This window comes from Heliangelus exortis, chromosome 17, assembly GCF_036169615.1.
Source record: "Heliangelus exortis chromosome 17, bHelExo1.hap1, whole genome shotgun sequence".
Lineage (NCBI taxonomy): Eukaryota > Metazoa > Chordata > Aves > Apodiformes > Trochilidae > Heliangelus > Heliangelus exortis.
This window is the reverse complement of record NC_092438.1, coordinates 1,375,424-1,392,890: the sequence shown is the minus strand read 5'-3', so window position 1 is coordinate 1,392,890 and position 17,467 is coordinate 1,375,424. Positions and strand designations below refer to the sequence as shown.

Below are 17,467 nucleotides of genomic sequence, written 5' to 3'. Positions count from 1 at the left end.
GTGGCAGTTTAGCATTAAAGCAGCTGTGCTGCAAGTTAACAGATGTCCACACCTACCTGAAATTAGCATAATAATGCTTAGGTAACCTATTACAGATTCTCCATAACTCTTGTAGCTTCTTATCCTGGTCCTGAATACTGAAAGGAAAAAAACAATTCCTTTATATCTTACTATCAGACCAGATAACTGTAGTTTCTGCAGTGAACAAAGAGATGATAAATAGGAATGTTTTCCTATAGAAGAATTTTCAGTATGCTTACTTTGCAGCTTGTGTCCACTCCTCATACAGACTGTAGGTCATTAAAGGTTCTGGCAGCTCTCGCAAATAGGATTTCAAGGCACCTGCAATGCAGCCCAGAAACAGGCAAGTTTCTTAGCCAATGCTTTCAGGCTTCACTTCAATTCTGTTCTCAGATTTGCAGTTTTAGCTGTGCAACTGGACCCATGTTCCAGTGAAACAATGGGGAGCCCTAACACTTCCCCAGCATCTGCTCAACACGTAGCACAAAAGGGCTTCCATTCATTACTGTAATTTGACAGAAACATGTGCTATAAAACAGTGAATCATCTCCTCAGAACAAGGACCTTATTAAAGGTCTACACATGGCTCTCATCTCCCTTGATCACGTTAACACTCTTGTAATGAAATGTGGTATTTGGATTACTGTGATCACCTGAATTTTAAGCACTGCTCAGTCACACACACATCAAGTGTGATGAGCACGAGTACCCTCTACTGAGCTGTGTTAAGCTGTGCAATGAAGTGAACTTGGAATTCATAGAACCCTAGAATGGGCTGGGTTGGAAGGGACCTCAGGGCTCATCAAGTCCAACCCTTGCTCCACTCCCCCCGTGGTTCCCAGCCCATGGCACTGAGTGCCACATCCAGGCTCTTTTGAAATATCTCCAGGGATGGAGAATCCACCCCTTCCCTGGGCAGCCCATTCCAATGCCTGATCACCCTCTCCAGAAAGAAATTCTTTCTAATGTCCAACCTAAACCTCCCCTGGCACAACTTGAGACCTCTTGTGCCCTCGTCTTGCTGAGAGTTGCCTGGGAAAAGAGCCCAACCCCCTCCTGGCTCCAACCTCCTTTCAGGGAGTTGTAGAGAGTGATGAGGTCTCCCCTGAGCCTCCTCTTCTCCAGCCTCAACACCCCCAGCTCCCTCAGCCTCTCCTCATAGGATCTGTGCTGGATCCCTTCCCCAGCCTAGCTGCCCTCCTTTGGACAACTGATTCTCATTCAGAGTTTATCTGCACAGATCACCACCCTACTCTTCAGCAAGCAGCCCAACAAACAGCATAAACTTGAGCTGTATCAGTTTACAGCTGGTTTTGATTCAGAACATTCACCATACCTGCAACCGCATGGGGATCGGAATAAAATTCATCAAGCTGGGAAGTGGAACAGTCCAAGGCAGCTTTCAGCTTTTTTAACTTGGAGGCTCCAGCAGCAATTCTGAACAAGCCCTGCATAATAGAGGTCAGATGTATTTGGCTGGCAACAACATGTTAATACAAGCATGAAGCAGTAGAGTTTTCATGACAGCCTCTCTCAGCTTGGTGTCCTCACCTTAGGCTGCTCTGACCTAGCTGGCTCTCGAGGTGTCACTGCCACCTGAGAATGTTTTAGTTACCTCTCAGCCTTGGCCCATTCCTAATTTTCCATTCTAGGTGCATTCATCTCAAAAATACCTCAAATAGCACAGAAAGTTTTTCTGTTGCAAAAGATTTATTTTAATGAATAAAATTACCCGTGCAAGTCGCTAAGCAGCACAGACACCAGACTCTGAGTTTGACTCAGAGACTCTTTTCTCCTGTCCCTCAGCAGGAATTCAGCACGTGCCATGGTATCCCCTGATGGTATCACCTACCTCCTCCCTCATTCCTGTTTCCAAAAGCATCATTACACAGGCTTCAATGGGGACTGCAATCTCACGGCCACTGCGCTTGAGATGCTCTTCCAATGGAGTTCCAAAAGCTGGTTTTTCAGTCCATTTGTCTAGTTGGAGAGTATCAAAACACTAAGCAAAATACCTAACAAGCACTTCAGTTATGTCCCAGGCAAGAAAAGAAGAAAGCCTCCAACACAGCAAAGAAATTTTCAGAATACAGTAGGAGTTTTACAGCCCTTGGCTGGTAAAGTCCCTTACATCATGAGTCAAGAGAAAATGAACCCACTGCTGTGCAAGAGAAAAATTACTTCTGCATCTTTCCAGATGGAATATCACCTACAAATCCTGTGTGTAACTGGAAGGGCACGTCCCACAAGGCCTCAACACAAGTGCCATCTCATGGCTGAAAGTTACATTCATTCCAGTTTGCCCAGACATCAAAAGGCCTTCGTTTGCAAGAAACTTTTGAGGAAAAATTTTATATTGCATATTGCATGACCTGGGCTGACCTTAGTTTTACCTCTAGTTAAAGTGCATAAAACCTGAGCTATTAACATTAAGTTTATGGCTGACTTAAGGAATCACCAACTTGAAATAGATGCTCACAGCCCAGTGCCTTACATCAGAATTATACCTTAACAGCCCATCACTAACTCTTGCACAAATTTTCAATTCAATGTCTCAATTGTTGCTTAGCTCCAAAACTGAATGTGCATTTCTTGTTTCCTACAATTTATTTTTTCCATCAAATTCTGCTGCCTTCAGTGAAAAAATGCAGATGTAAAAGGTTATTGTTAGTACAGATGCATTACTTCTTTTATGTGGAAAAAAGGTCACAAAAGATGAAGACTTTCATGAAAGAGCCCTCTGAAGACACAACATGCTTCTGCAAAGGATCTCATGTGCCCTTTTTGTTCCTGAAACCACATCAACTGCATCTCCCACGAGGCTTCAGCTCCTTCATTAACAAACCACACGAGGCACATGTCATTTTCCCCAGTTTTGCAAGTCACAGCAAACATTAGGAAGAGAAATCTCAGTAATTGCTCCAAGTCACGGAGACACCAGGGCAGCCAGAAACACAACTGCAGCCATGCCCTGTCCTTCATCACTGGACCTCCCAGCCCACCTTCCAGGATGGCTTCTCTGCTCTGAAGCATTTACCAAATCAAAAGTTTGTATAAAACAGCTTAGCAACAACAACAACATCAAATTTAAAGCTGCCATTCCCATATGCAGAGACCCTTCCCTCCAGCCTGGGTGCTGTGTCAGCATCATCTGCTTGTGTTGCTTCCCTCCAGCTCTTCCCAGCACAGACACCCTGGATCATCTTTCAGCAAGGTGCTCCTATTTCTTGGTGCATTTATTTTACCAGTTCATCTTTTCCAGCCAGCATGTGGCCCACAACTGAAGATACCTGAGTCTTGCTCAGCTCAGATTCTGTTTTTCTCAGCCTACCTCTTGTTTAAAGCAACTATCAAATTAAGGGGCAGTACAGGCAGTACATCAAGGACAGCAACTTCAGGACTGCACAGTGGATTTTCTTACCAAACCACTAACAGTACACCTCAACTCCCTCTTAGCAGCATGGAGAAGAAATGAAGTTGCATCATTTGCTTCTCCCAGCTGCTGATATTCCACACACTAACAGGAACACTCTGGTGGGCAGCTGGAGTGCAGTGTGAGCTCTAGGAAAAAGGATTGCATAAAATAAGGGAAAAAGTCAAGCTCCTTAGGATAAGGGTTTTTTTCCTGATAATTGCCTAGTAAAAATTCAAGAAGCAAGAACCCTAAAAAGTTCCTGATTCATAATGAAACTTTTGTTGGCCTAAAAAGCCAGATATTAATTAGCAAAAAGTCACACAATATCAAGAAAGAAAAGCAAGCAAATAGAAAAAAAAAATCCTTCTTTTACCCTCTTGGGTATCAGACAGATCCTTAATATTTTATTAGTGTGTTAAAATATGGCTGGAGAACTCCAAAGAACACAAAGATGGAATTATGCTTGGGGATGTAGTGCTGGTAAGTAGATCAAAATGGCCTCATTAAATAAGTCTGCATGCAAGAGAATCAAGATAAAGGAGGAGAATATTGTGCATAGGTGGCATAGGCAAGGAGAAGTATCAGCCAGAGCACAGGTTACTTTACCTTGATGGGCTTGAATTTCGGGTAGGACCTTTTCTATGACTGCTAATGCTTTTCTATGGTAATCTGCTTGTGCTTCTAATAACTGAGAACAGAAGCCACATTTTAAAAACAAAAAGAGCATTAGCTTCTGATGAGCACATAATACAAGTCTAGAAGGTTCAGCACACAAAATGTCATCTTTGAGAACTGAGTGTCTACACACTTCTGTGCTGCAATCAAAGCCACACTGAAAAAATACTCACCATAACAAAACACTTAGCATATTCCCCTTCTTTGGACACAAAGCTGTACATGTCTGCTGCTAGCTGATCCTTTAAAAAAAAGCAAAAAAAAACTCAAACAGTGCATCAGATTTACAGGGGCATTTCCACTTATACAGCAAGAGAGAAGTATGTATGTTTATTTTCCTGCAGAAAGTTTGAGCTATTGGCTCAGGCAGGATGGGAAGCCAGTAACCCACCTCCCTGCTACATGAGTGCTTCCAAGCAAAATTCATTAAAAATCCCTAACCTTGTTCTGTAGAGCAAAGCAGCTGCCCACTTAAGTCAACAACTGGATTGTATGGCAATATATTATTTACAGCCAATCCCTGCACACAAAGATAAGTACTACTAAAAGGTTTTGGTGCTCAGCTCAGCTGCAGCATGATGTAGACAATCAGGAAATGAAACTGAATGTGTTCAGAGCTGTAACAGAACATTCCTTTTATGTCAGCAGCCTGAATTTCATCCAGGTAGCTCACACTCTACTCAGTGGCTTGAATCCCATGGGCACCCTGGACACATCAGTCAAGGCTGAGCCACGGTTCCTTCTTACAACTGCCTCAGACTGAAACAGAAAATAATGTGAAATACCCATCCTAAAATAAAAAAATAAAAGAAATTCCCTGTTAAATGCAAGTAATTCAGACCAATCAACTAGCATTAATGTACTTTGAAGCTACACAGTTTGTTGACAGCCACACACTTTGCATCTGCAGTAATCAGCCAGCCAGCTGCAGCCTGATCAGAGTGTTCCTAACAAGGGATTTGTCTTCTCATACCTTGCATTGTTCTACTTTATTTCCTGCTTCATCCATCTCTTCCTTAAGAGATTCTATTTTTGAAGGATGCACTTGAAAATTTGTTCCTGAAGTCTTGTGGGCTTGATTATACCTGTGGAAGAAAGGCTTCAGTCCTTTGGAGAAAGCCAATACATTCAACAAGAACCTGCACTCAGTTCATAACAGCACTTGGCAAGGGTACAGAATTAGACTCTTTGTTTAAGTTGACAGCTTAAGTGAACTGGAAAAAAGATGAACAATTTTCCATTTATATACAAGCATGTAAGAACTCCAAAATCTTGATTCTGTATAGATCTAGTAGTCTTGAGTGCTTTCTTCAATTACTTAAATGTAAGTTTGTCTTTTTCTGGCAAAGCACTGCCATGCAAACAGTAGCACTTCAGAAGCAAGTGCCAGCACCAGGTGCCAAAAGATGCCCACAAGAAGTTAACATGAAAAGGCCCTAGAATTTCAGTTTATTTCTTACCTTCCTCTTGCAGAATCCCAGTCCAACACCAGCTTTGCCAGCTGCTTCCTCTGCTTCTGAATGTTTGGGATCTCTGTCTAAAACAAGAATTCAAGGCTTATGTTTATTTTTAAATTGTGTATTGTAAGACACTACACTTTGTAGCAAATTCCACTTTCCACTACATGTTTGACTCCTTAAAACAGTTTTATTAGCCATGACATAAACAGGCTTTGCTCAGTTTATACATAAATCCAGATTTATTTTTTTAGTGACTTACCTCTGTTAGTAGAGCCAGAGGATCTAAAACTTCTCTTTCAATCTGTACTTCATGCTGAGAGAGCTCCATTGCCAGCTTATTCTCTGCATCACCACATGTATCCAGCATTTTCCTTTAAGAATTAAAGGAAGTTGTAATCTGAGTTACTACTGACTGAAGAAGAAAGATTCAAAACAAAACTGTGGTGGCCCTGTGTCATCTGCAACCCTTTTGGAAAGGTCTGTGGTGCATAAAGCAAGGCACTGCTTAATGGCATAAAGCCAAGATGCTCTGTGCTGTTACTGGCAAATTTGGGATAGGCAAGGAGTGTTACTAAACCTCTGTCATCTAATTCCTCAGCCATTACAACATCCTAGGTGATTATACTGGCCCTAAGGGCAGAGAAGTTTTTGTTTCAAGGCCCATCCTTCCATCTCAGTAGATGCAGGAAAAATTGCTCAATGCAGCATTTAATTTTCTTCTAAGCCCCTTTAATGTGAAAAAGTCTTAACACCATAATGCTAAGCAATCACATATGCAGCAGTCTCAGGTTCCAAAGCCATGATTTGACCTTTGTTTTAAGCTTTTTCTAAGGAAAAACCCAATGCTCTAAGATTTTTATCCACGTTTAAATCTCCTGCAACAGCTCACAGAAATGCACACAAAGGTTTTGAAGGTCATCTGACACCCTCTCCATTAGAATTCCCACCAGCAAGGAGGAAAGATGTTTGCTTCAGGAATTCAGCACATTGATGTTCTCTGGTTTCAGCCACTGCCCTCTGAGTTGCAAACATGCACTTTGCCAGGATAAGGGAATTGCCATTATTTTAAACTTGAAGCCACTAATGCAAATTGGCATTATTTTGAGTCATTAAAGCAAAACTGCAGAATGCACTATTTACACAAAATTTTAAATGGAGATGGTAATTTTACTAATCAAAGGGAATACAAATAATACAAAGAGAAAAGCCAGTTTCAAAAGCTTTAAAGTTAGCAGAGAATCAGAATCCTCTGGAATGCAATTCAGAGCAAGCCTAGAACTTGCCCCCAGGAGCACTCAAGAAGAAATGCTTGCTCACTTTTTCTCCTTTTTGGATTATACAGGGAATCTAGGAACAGGGCTTCATTAGATTGAAAACAGTCTTTGTGTACCCAAAGCCTCTAATTAGAGCCCTGCAGGCAATAAAATGACAAGACTACAACTTACAAAGCACAATACTTACCCCAACAGAGTTTCATCACTTAGCTGGACAGATCCTTCTTGCATATTTTGAGCAAGAGCTGTTAGAGGAAGTTTTTTCTATGGAACAGAAGGAACAGTGATTAGCTCAGTGCTATTCACCCTCTCCACCTTCCCCAATACATCCCCACTATGACTCTGTCTTCTTCCATATGGTTTCTATCACAGACACACACAGCTCATTCTTTGACTTTAAGAAAATGCCAAATCACAAAAAGTTTTCAGCCTCAAGACCTTTGTTTAAACACTTGGAAAACCACTTTCTTCTCAATCTTACTTGGAGTGACTGGCCCAAAATATATCTCAGCTATTATCAAAGACAAGTAAACAGCTTTAACTTGAGACCTCAGCCACTTGTCTGTCACCTTTCTGCAGGGGTTTGTTTTCTGTGCCCCTGTTTGCAGGAGGTCTCTGTTACGGAATAAAAGGAGAGAGTTGAATGAAAATTATTTCTGGTTCCAACACTTTTAGAAAACCTCCACATGGCTCTGCTGAAGAGAGGCAGAATTCAAACAGGTACAGAAAAACATCTACAGTTCAGTGGAGATCCCAATGCACAAAGGTAGCTCTAAATATGAGAAGCTTAACCAGAGTCACAGAGTATTTTCCCTTCTTAGTCAGATCCTATGAAAGGTGTAAGTACTCAGCACATTGTGTATGTGTGAGTGTCCTGACACTACTGAGATACTCCAAGGTCATGTTACTATACCTGGATGGGGAATTACAGCCAGCATTTTGCCAACATGTGAAATGGTTTGAGAGTTTTTCTTCCCTGGGTAATTTGAGGCACAGCATCTGTTCAGTATTTCAAAAGCCAGACTGTGTTCAGAGCAGTCCCAGAAGCCAAGCCCAGGGGCTGCAGTACTTACATGTCTCTTCTCAGGGTCTGTACCATACTGGCCCTGAAAACAGGCAATTAATCTCTTCTGTGCAAGGTGGCAAACAGATCTCACAGTGTCAAGACGTCTCTCGATCTATTTGGCAGGAGGGGGAGAGAGGAGGAAGAGAAAACAAAACAAAAAACAGAAGTTGTTTTCCTGGCCTCAGCAGAAAATCTTCCCCCTGGTACCACACTTAGCTCTGGGTTGCATATTTCTCAAGCTCTGCTGCTTAGAAGTTCAAATCTTTAGCAGAAGTGCCTGACAGCAAAAAACACTCAGAGAAAGATTTAAAAATTTTTTTTTTTTTTTTTCCCCCTCAATTCTGTCAGAATAAACAATGCTGACAGGACTGGAGTGGAAGAGGGAGAACAACACTGCCCCTACTTTTTGTCTCCCCAGCAGAGAATCAGGCTGCCACTGGCCACCCCAGATGAATGCCTCCTGCAGGTATCTCAGACACTAATTTAGGGAGAAAACTGGGAAACCTCTGGTAGTACATTCATTGTGACCTTGTAAAGTGGAAGGCTAAAGACCTACTTGACTGCTCCTTTACACTGGGCCAGACCAAGGCACTGCAAAAACTTTTGATTGCATTCCCTTCTCTGGACGTTGAACACGAGTGCAAAGTTCCTACATGCTCAGCAAAAAAAAAAAAAAAAAAAGCTCAGGGAGAGATTAATGGGATTCAAAAGGGATGTGGAATTAAAGAAAAAAAAAATGGGCATCAACGCACAAACAAGAGTTCTGTTTACCACATTATGTTTGAAAAAGATGTAAATTAATAAGCTTGTCTTTTAAGGGGTTTTTAATAAGGATTTGGGGCCATTTTATTTCAAAGAACACCAAAAGCAAACAGAGTGATGAGCACTGGGACAGAACTGCTTATGGCACTGAGCTCTCTGTGCAAAGCACCAAAAGAATGCTGTTTATCTGCATTTTGATGACTCACCAGGAATAAAGGGAGGCCCTCTGGAATGGCTTCTATTTAAAAAAGGGGGGGGAAAAGTAGATTTCGTCTGTAGAAATAATCTGAATAGATTCCAGTTCTTGATACAGCTCTAAAATAATTTTCAGGCAGGCAATAATTCTCCCCAGCTTTCCTAGCAAACATAACTACAGATTACTGACAGAGCAGGAATTGCAGTGCTAAGTTCTTCTGCCCCATGGTAGCTCCTGCTAAGGGCACTGTACCTGGACTTAAAGCAGGAGACAGACAGAATTCTATCAGTTCTCATTTAGGATGTTTTACACCCAGGTAAGAATGACATTTTTTTTTTTTTTTTTTCACAGGGTTGATGTGCCCAGCCTCTGCAACTCCAGACAAGGTGACAAACCACCAGCTGTGAGCTGAGGGAAGCCTCAAGTTCCACTGGCTACATGAGGGGCTGGAAGCTCCTAAAAATCCAGCCTGAGGTGCTCAAAAAGCTTAGGAAAAATCCACTGTGGTAAAGCAAGGTGCAGAGCAAGTGCCCAGGCAGGATTGCTCTGGAAGCACAAGGCATTGCCTCTGAGTTACTGAGCACGGATCAAGAGGCTCAGAATTTAAGTCCACTTCAGAGCAAGTGCACGTGAAGATGCATGAACAAGAAGGTTCTGTTTGCTGCAGCTGAGAAAATTCATTTCCCTTGTGCTGCCTTCAAAATTAGTAACACCAACAGCAGGGTCTCAACCACCCCCTCCCTGGGAGAGCCTTTGTTTTTTGCAGGGTCACACAGTCAGGACTTCTTAAAATACTGAGCACGGTGTTTTTTCCCCACACCTGGAACCTGGTGACATCCTGTGACAGCCACCCACCCTGCTGGGTGCCCCGGGTGCCTCCTTCAAGGCAGTCTGAATGCCAGACCCAAAGGACTGGAGACTGACAGGAGGAACATGACCCCAAACCACCAAGCTCATACACTGCCCTCTCTGATCTGCTTTTTAGTTCAAAGATGTCAGGAAAACCATGAAGGGCATTAATCTCCATTAAGCTACCTTTGAACTGAAAGTGTGACCTACAGACCATGCTGTCTGTACCCCCAGGGCATCTTCAGTGTACAAAACATCACACAATTGCTTTATTATCTGCTGCAAGGGCATGCCAGAAAGTGGGTCTACTGTAGAAGACTTCAGAGTGCTGAATTATATTCCTTGTCTTCAGACAGGAACAGATTTAACAGATACTTGAAATGGAGTATTACATTTCAGAAAACACAAAAAAAAGCTGTGGCAATCCTATGTCAAAGCTTGAACTAAGTATAAAAAAAGAACACTGTGAAACATATTTCTAATGGGAACAGTACCACGTTTTTAAGCTCTTTAGTTAGATAAGAGCCTTCCCCCTTCCAAAAACCCCCAAGAGCAAACAAACAAGTGAGTAAATTCTTCCAGTTGGGTGTAGCCAGTCTGCTCTGTGCCTGGGAAAGCCTTGCTTGCAAAATTCTTTTTGGCAACAAGCAGCAGCACTTTTGGCTTTCACTTCTTGTTACTATTCTGCAGCTAACCAAGAAAACAGATGGGCCCTTGAAGGGTATCAAGGTGTTTTAACATCCTTTATGCCATTTGGTTATACACCTCTCTTCAGAACTGAAAAGTAGTATTGCCAAACTGATAGGGTATTGAAGGTTCAAAGAAAGCAGGGTAAAATGTTTCAGGTCCTTTCACCATCACTCAGGATGATTTCATGTATTTGTCCTGAATTCAGGGCTGAGACATCCTCCATCTTCTACTTTAATCTGAACAGCTGGAGAGATAGGAAATAAAAGTCCTTGCATCATTTGTCTGGCTTCCAGACTTGATACAGAGGTCCTGAAGCTGAGCACACTGTGAAATTCCCATTGCACAGGAGGCCTGGGGAGCAGCCAGCCTGACCCCCATGTAGGTTCTGCCATTTCTCTGCCATTTCTCTTCCAACAAAGGAACCAGAGGAAAGGAAAAACCCCAACCACCACACACCATCTAAGGAGAACAAGTCTGTAACCAAATTTGTTCAGTGTAATCCATCAACTCCCTCAAGCTAAAGCTGAAAGTAAAAGTCCACCATGAAAGTAACTTGGGATTAGATGGTCAGCTTTCAAAAAGATGAGAAGTCTGCAAACAAATCAAGTGTCAGTGTGACAAATCTGATAATACTGCAAGCTAACCAAGAAGCATTTGGGCTTTTACTCAGAGTAACTCCAGACTTTTAGGAAAAAAGTTACAAGCAGTGGGCATATTTTTTTGCCACTTCTCTTAAGGCCCAAGATGACCCCTTTAAGAGAAAGAGAAATGGAGACAGAAACCAGCTGTGCACAATCATAGCTTCTTCCCAGCTCCTTGTTCCCTACCAGACAGTCACTCATGAGCACTAATGGTTCAGAACTTAACAAGTTAGTTCATCTAATTCAAAGTAAAAATGCCTCCTGCTTCACTTGATCAGCCAGATGATGGATGCAGAAACAGAAGTACCTGAGTTTTTCCACTCTGACTGTACCACTGAGAACCCAGCCAAAGACATCACTGCTTTCCTCCCTGCCACTGGCATTTTTTCCCCTCACATTGGGTACTCCACAAAACTCACTCACAAAGCCCAAATTTTAAATAAAATAGCATTTAAATAAAATACACATGAACTGTTACAATACCTGCAATAGGTCTTCGCTGAGTACCTCTGTTTTCTCAGCCCTAAGGGAGGAAAAAAGAACATTGTCAGACTAACTGTCAGGGTCAAAGATTGCCACAGTGCCCTCCACAACCCCTTCCCTCTCCAGTCCCAGTTCCCTGAGGACCTTTGCTTGCTCCAAGGAGTGCAGGTGGATGGCTTGGCCAGGGAAAGGCTGATCTTCTGGAATTCCCAGCCCACAGCACCAATCACAGCAGGGGAACAGCAGGAAAACCCAGGAAAAGCAGGACAGGCAGCTCCAGCTTTTTGTATTCTGCCACCAGCTTTATCAGTCAGTGGAAATGGTAACACCTTCCCTTAAACCTCTCTGCACACAACCTGCAGCAGAACCCCCATAACCTCACTTTGCTGACTTCCGTGATACTAAAACAACAGAAAATATTTATTACTTAAAAAGTTACTTATAAAGTTAGCAGTAGTCCCAGTGAAAGCCTACCCTTGATGGGAAGTTAGCAGAGTACCTACACACACTTCTGGACAAAATATTAACAGTTGTTACACCAACTCAGACCTTGACACCTCCAATCCCAAACCAGTTTACACCTAAACTTTGAATGGTTTAACGTGAACACAGATTTATTTGCTCCTGACTCATTTGCTATAACACTGCTTTATCCTACCTTTTATCCTACCTTTTATCTGTAAACCAGAGAAAGATACACTGAGCTCACCCTTACTACACAGCTATCACCAGAGAGGACTTTGAGGTTCTCCAGAGCTCCCCGGTTCTGCTCAGAGCTCTCACTGCTGCCACAGACCCCATCTACTACCCCAAACACCTTCTGATCCTGCAATCTGTTTAATAACCTACTGCAAGGCTGCTCACCCACAAAAAGTTCATTTTCTTGATCAAACTTCATGTGAAGTGCCTCCCAAGACAAGATTCATTCACTCAAAGCTCGGAGAGTTTGATTTTGGTTTTTTGTAAGTAATTTGACTGCAGTTCCAAGGCATGTTATCTGCTTGAACTATTTGTGAACCATAAGGTGTTTAATAATTAAATACCAGAAGACAGTAATGCTGGAAACCTCAACAAAACTAAACCAAACCCCACTTAAATACTTGGACAGCAATAAAAACTGCAGGCACTGTTGTATTTATTTGCTCAAGGAAACACATACAAGATTGATAAGCTTTATTTCCACACAAATAGAAACACTGTGTCTGACTGAAAGAATATCCTCTTAGAGGGCAACTACTTGATTTTTTTTTCTATGCTTTTACTTTAGTCTTGCAAAATCCCATCGGAAATTACATGGAAGAAGGAGAGTGTAAGAATACCCCAGTTCCAGCAGCACATTCTTAACCAGATTTTAATCTACTCTGAAGTGGCAACTATTACACACATCAGCTAACTGATCTGCTAGAAACCTGCAGAGCTACCAGGTATTTCTGTAGGAACACTGCTGTACATCTGCTGGTTTCCCATAACAATTCTTGAGCAGCCAGAGTTTTCTGTCCATCACCAGACTGTGTAAGAGCCGAGCCACCTCTTCCCCAGCTGCCCACACTTCTGTGAAGATGGGGCTGTGCTTACCATGGCTAACGTGGCTTTTACTTCCAAAAAAGGTTCTCCTCACTCCTGTTTTCCCAGATGCTCCTCCCTCCCAGCTCTCACCTTCAGCACCCTCAGACGGAGCGCAGGGCATGGGGTGGATGTGCTGCTCCCCGAGGGCATCCCTCGTGTTTCAGCTTTGTACCTCCCCCCTTCAGCACCCAGCTCACCCTACACACCACCCACCTCACCCTCACACTCACCCAGCTCACCCTACACACCACCCAGCTCACCCTCACACCCACCCAGCTCACCCTCACACTCACCCAGCTCACCCTCACACCCACCCAGCTCAGCCTACACACCACCCAGCTCACCTTGCACACTCACCCAGCTCCCCCTCACACTCACCCAGCTCCCCCTCACACTCACCCAGCTCCCCCTCACACTCACCCAGCTCACCCTCACACCCACCCAGCTCACCCTACACACCACCCACCTCACCCTCACACTCACCCAGCTCACCCTCACACTCACCCACCTCACCCTCACACTCACCCAGCTCACCCTCACACCCACCCAGCTCACCCTCACACTCACCCAGCTCAACCTCACACTCACCCAGCTCACCCTCACACCCACCCAGCTCACCCTCACACTCACCCAGCTCACCCTCACACCCACCCAGCTCACCCTCACACTCACCCAGCTCAACCTCACACTCACCCAGCTCACCCTCACACCCACCCAGCTCACCCTCACACTCACCCAGCTCACCCTCACACTCACCCAGCTTACCCTACACACCACCCAGCTCACCCTACACACCACCCACCTCACCCTCACACTCACCCAGCTCACCCTGCACACCCACCCAGCTCACCTTGCACACCCACCCAGTTCACCCTTCACACCACCCAGCTCACCCTTCACACCACCCACCTCACCCTCACACCCACCCAGCTCACCCTCACACTCACCCACCTCACCCTCACACCCACCCAGCTCACCCTCACACTCACCCAGCTCACCCTCACACTCACCCAGCTCACCCTCACACCCACCCAGCTCACCCTACACACTCACCCAGCTCACCCTACACACCACCCAGCTCACCCTTCACACCACCCACCTCACCCTCACACCCACCCAGCTCACCCTACACACCCACCCAGCTCACCTTGCACACTCACCCAGCTCACCCTCACACTCACCCAGCTCCCCCTCACACTCACCCAGCTCACCCTCACACCCACCCAGCTCACCCTCACACCCACCCAGCTCACCCTCACACCCACCCAGCTCCCCCTCACACCCACCCAGGCTCAGCAGCAGGGACAGAAAGGCAGCAGCTCCAGAGGTGTTGGGCAGGAGCCCATGCTGATGGAGGCTGGAGGAGGAGCAGCCCATGGCTACCTGCCCTGGGCTGGCTGAGCAGCAGAGCTGGAGGGCTCTGCTGCAGAGGGAACACTTCTTCTAACAGCAGATGCAGCTGATTGCACATGAAATGGCCAACTGGAAATCACTGGATTGTCCAGACCAGCTGCCTGCAGTGCCAGCCATGGGAACACTGGGGGATGAAAGCAACCAGTGTGTCACAGAAGGGTAAATTAACAGCAGGTTACTCAAGCTGCAGCAGCTGCCCTGCCAGCCCTCACTTTTTCTTCTTTTGCCTGTTTAAGAGAAAATCCAACTGGCTTCTCCATCTCCATCGTGCAGCTGAAGCTTGTGTTGACTCCCATGTGTATCACCAGCCCCTGACTTGGCTCAGGCCAAGAGAAAGGTGATGAGGACATTGCTGCAGCCCCTTCACCCACAGGACCTGGGACCTGGCACAACCCTCACCTCAGGGGCAGTTTTAGGAAATCAAACAGCCACCTCGGGTGACATAATTCAAAGCAACTTCTAAGAACATCTGGAGCAGCTACAGCTGGGTGTGTACACATCACTAAGGGCACAGAGCTGCTGGGAATCACAAGGAGACTGACTGAGACGTCACTGAATTTTCCCCCCCCACGCAGCAATAATCAAGTTCCTGTAAGATTCTGTAAATTCACTTTCAGCTACTGGGAATCATGAAATGCATTTTACAGAAATTATCTCTAAATAATTATCCTTAGCATTCCTTCTAATATTATTCCATATTTGTGTTCAGCAGAACCTTTCACTCGTTATGCTATCATTTGAATGGCTTTAGCCACAACTTTAATTTCAAACCATCAATTAACAGAACTTCCATACAACTTTTAATGATAAATCTAAAGTTTGATTCCTCCTTCCCCTCCTTTTTTCGAGGAAATTATTTGAGTAAAAAGCAAAGATGGCTCAGTAATGTGCCAGCAGAAGTGTGTTTGCATTTTACAGATGGTTACCCACAGGGCAGGTATCGTTATGTGAAGTGCAAATCAGTTTTCAAATATTTATCTTTGGCACTCTTTGTACACCTAACTGGTTTATCAAGGCTTTAAAGTCTCAGCTTGCAAATCCAGATCTCAAAGCCAGGGCTGTTGTCCCCTGCCATGGGTGGCAGCAGGACAGTGTCCCCAGGCCAGTGCTGGTCAGAAAATCCACTGATGGTGATGTCAGGTTCGGAAATGTAAGAGGGAAGACCTCACCCTTCCTGCAGGCCCACATTCCACCTTTAATAAGGAAGCCAAGAGAGAACCACCAGATAATACTGCTTTTTGGTGACCACAGCCATGAAGCAGAAAATGCAACCTGGTGATGGAGCACAGCTTCTCCAGCAGGGCAAGAAACCATCAAAGGCACCTCTGTCACCTCCTCACTAACAGGTACTACTTGATAAAGTCTGCACCCAACTGCAGCTTCAGGGGACTCCCAGTTCCATGTGCTGACGAATTAGAGAATAAGCAGATTTATAGAAAATAAATTCTTCACTGCTACTCCTTCAAGTTTTGTCCTTGTCCCTTATTAGGTCTTATTTGTAACTTATCTAATTGGTAACATGAAGTGATGAGGAAACAATTCTGGAATCAAGAACTGATTAAGAATTGGAAGGTTTTGTTGCAGGTGTTCCCAGAGGATTTCTCAAGCCCAGCAGTGATGGTACAGTTGGCCTCCAGCCCAGAGCCCCTCTGCTGTCAGCTTCCCTCCTGGGACATCAGCAACACAGCCCACCCCAAACTGAGATTCCAAAGCCCAGATGCCAGCACGTAGAGCTGGTCACATTCCCAGCAGGTAGGGCTGGTCACACTCCCAGCAGGTAGGGCTGGTCACACTCCCAGCAGCTAAACTCAATCCAGTCCAAAGAGTCCATTCTCAGCTGCAGAACGAGGTCCCTCCAAGCCATGGCTCATGGGGAAATCATGCCCTGCCACCCCAGCCCTCCCAGGCACCAGGGGCCCCAAAGATGCAGCTTTGGGACTCAGCTCTTGGTGCAGAAGCCATCCCCATGGCTCCTGACAGGAGGAGCCAATAGCACATGACAGGAAAACCAGGATCTGCCAAGAGCCTCCCAAAACCTCCTGCAGGGGAAAGCAGAGGGCTTGGCATCACCCTGCTGCAGCACTGCCTGCCCAGCTGCTGACACACAAGAGTGGCAGCAGGAACAGAACTGGGCCCCTGGGGAGGGCTGGTTCTGAGAACTGAAGGTGAAGCTTTTTTGCTGCACCTCCTGCTTACACCAGAACCTTTGCAGGAGTCAGCAGGTACAAAGCTTTTCAGCTACAATTCAGCAGTGCCTTTTAAGAGACTGCTTCTAAACCCCCCCCCCAGCAGTCATTTGTTGCAGCCATAATCACCTCCTTAAGGAATAAAGAGGATAAAACTGTTGAATGCCCTAAAATGGTCTTTTCAAACTTTCCCATGCTCAGCACAACATTTTGCTCAAAAAAGTGCAGAGACCCATGAGCAGCTGCTGAAAAAGCAGCTCTCATTTCTTCTGCCCCTCTCCTGCACTGATACACACATGGTTCTGCTCAGGTAGAACCCAGCTCAGCCAAACTGACCAAAAAGCAGCTGGCACAAACCAGGTACTTTTCAATCAAACCAGCTCCCCAAACCCACCCCTCACAACCAACCTTGCTGGGAGAGCTCTGGGCTGGGAACAGGGAGCAAAGAGCAGGTGAGGAGGCCCTGAGTACAACTCAGCTGGGGAACACGAGATGAAAATCTCGTTCTGCTCAGGGTTTTGACCATCTGATACCACAACACTGAGAAGCTGTCACTTCAACATGAATTCTCTTCCCAAATTGACCCTTGAAACAAATTTTCTTCTCTTTTTGGAACACCAAATATTGTACTTCACGTGAACCAGGGCACACCCCAGGAGTGCTGGGGCCATTTTCTGTTTGGGGGTGGCATGGCCAGGGGTAATTGCCTCAACTCACTCCAAGCGAAAACCTGAGAGGTTTAAGAGTCAGAGACTGTCTGCTTTTATTGC

The 17,467-nt window shown here is 45.0% G+C and overlaps 1 protein-coding gene across 11 annotated transcripts in view; it reads right to left on the bottom strand.

The window, feature by feature from the left end:
• Nucleotides 1-17,467, bottom strand: part of ARHGAP17 (Rho GTPase activating protein 17) — a 268,089-nt gene that overhangs the window by 10,211 nt on the left and 240,411 nt on the right. For all 11 annotated transcript variants that reach the window (XM_071761436.1, XM_071761438.1, XM_071761434.1 and 8 more), the window contains exons 3-14: nt 11,533-11,572; nt 7,919-8,023; nt 7,033-7,109; nt 5,831-5,942; nt 5,572-5,648; nt 5,085-5,196; nt 4,285-4,353; nt 4,043-4,124; nt 1,874-2,001; nt 1,358-1,469; nt 261-342; nt 57-137 (exon numbers count right to left, since the gene is read on the bottom strand). In XM_071761436.1, the coding sequence (XP_071617537.1) occupies nt 57-137; nt 261-342; nt 1,358-1,469; nt 1,874-2,001; nt 4,043-4,124; nt 4,285-4,353; nt 5,085-5,196; nt 5,572-5,648; nt 5,831-5,942; nt 7,033-7,109; nt 7,919-8,023; nt 11,533-11,572 (1,077 nt within the window). The remainder of the gene's footprint in view (nt 1-56; nt 138-260; nt 343-1,357; nt 1,470-1,873; nt 2,002-4,042; nt 4,125-4,284; nt 4,354-5,084; nt 5,197-5,571; nt 5,649-5,830; nt 5,943-7,032; nt 7,110-7,918; nt 8,024-11,532; nt 11,573-17,467) is intronic.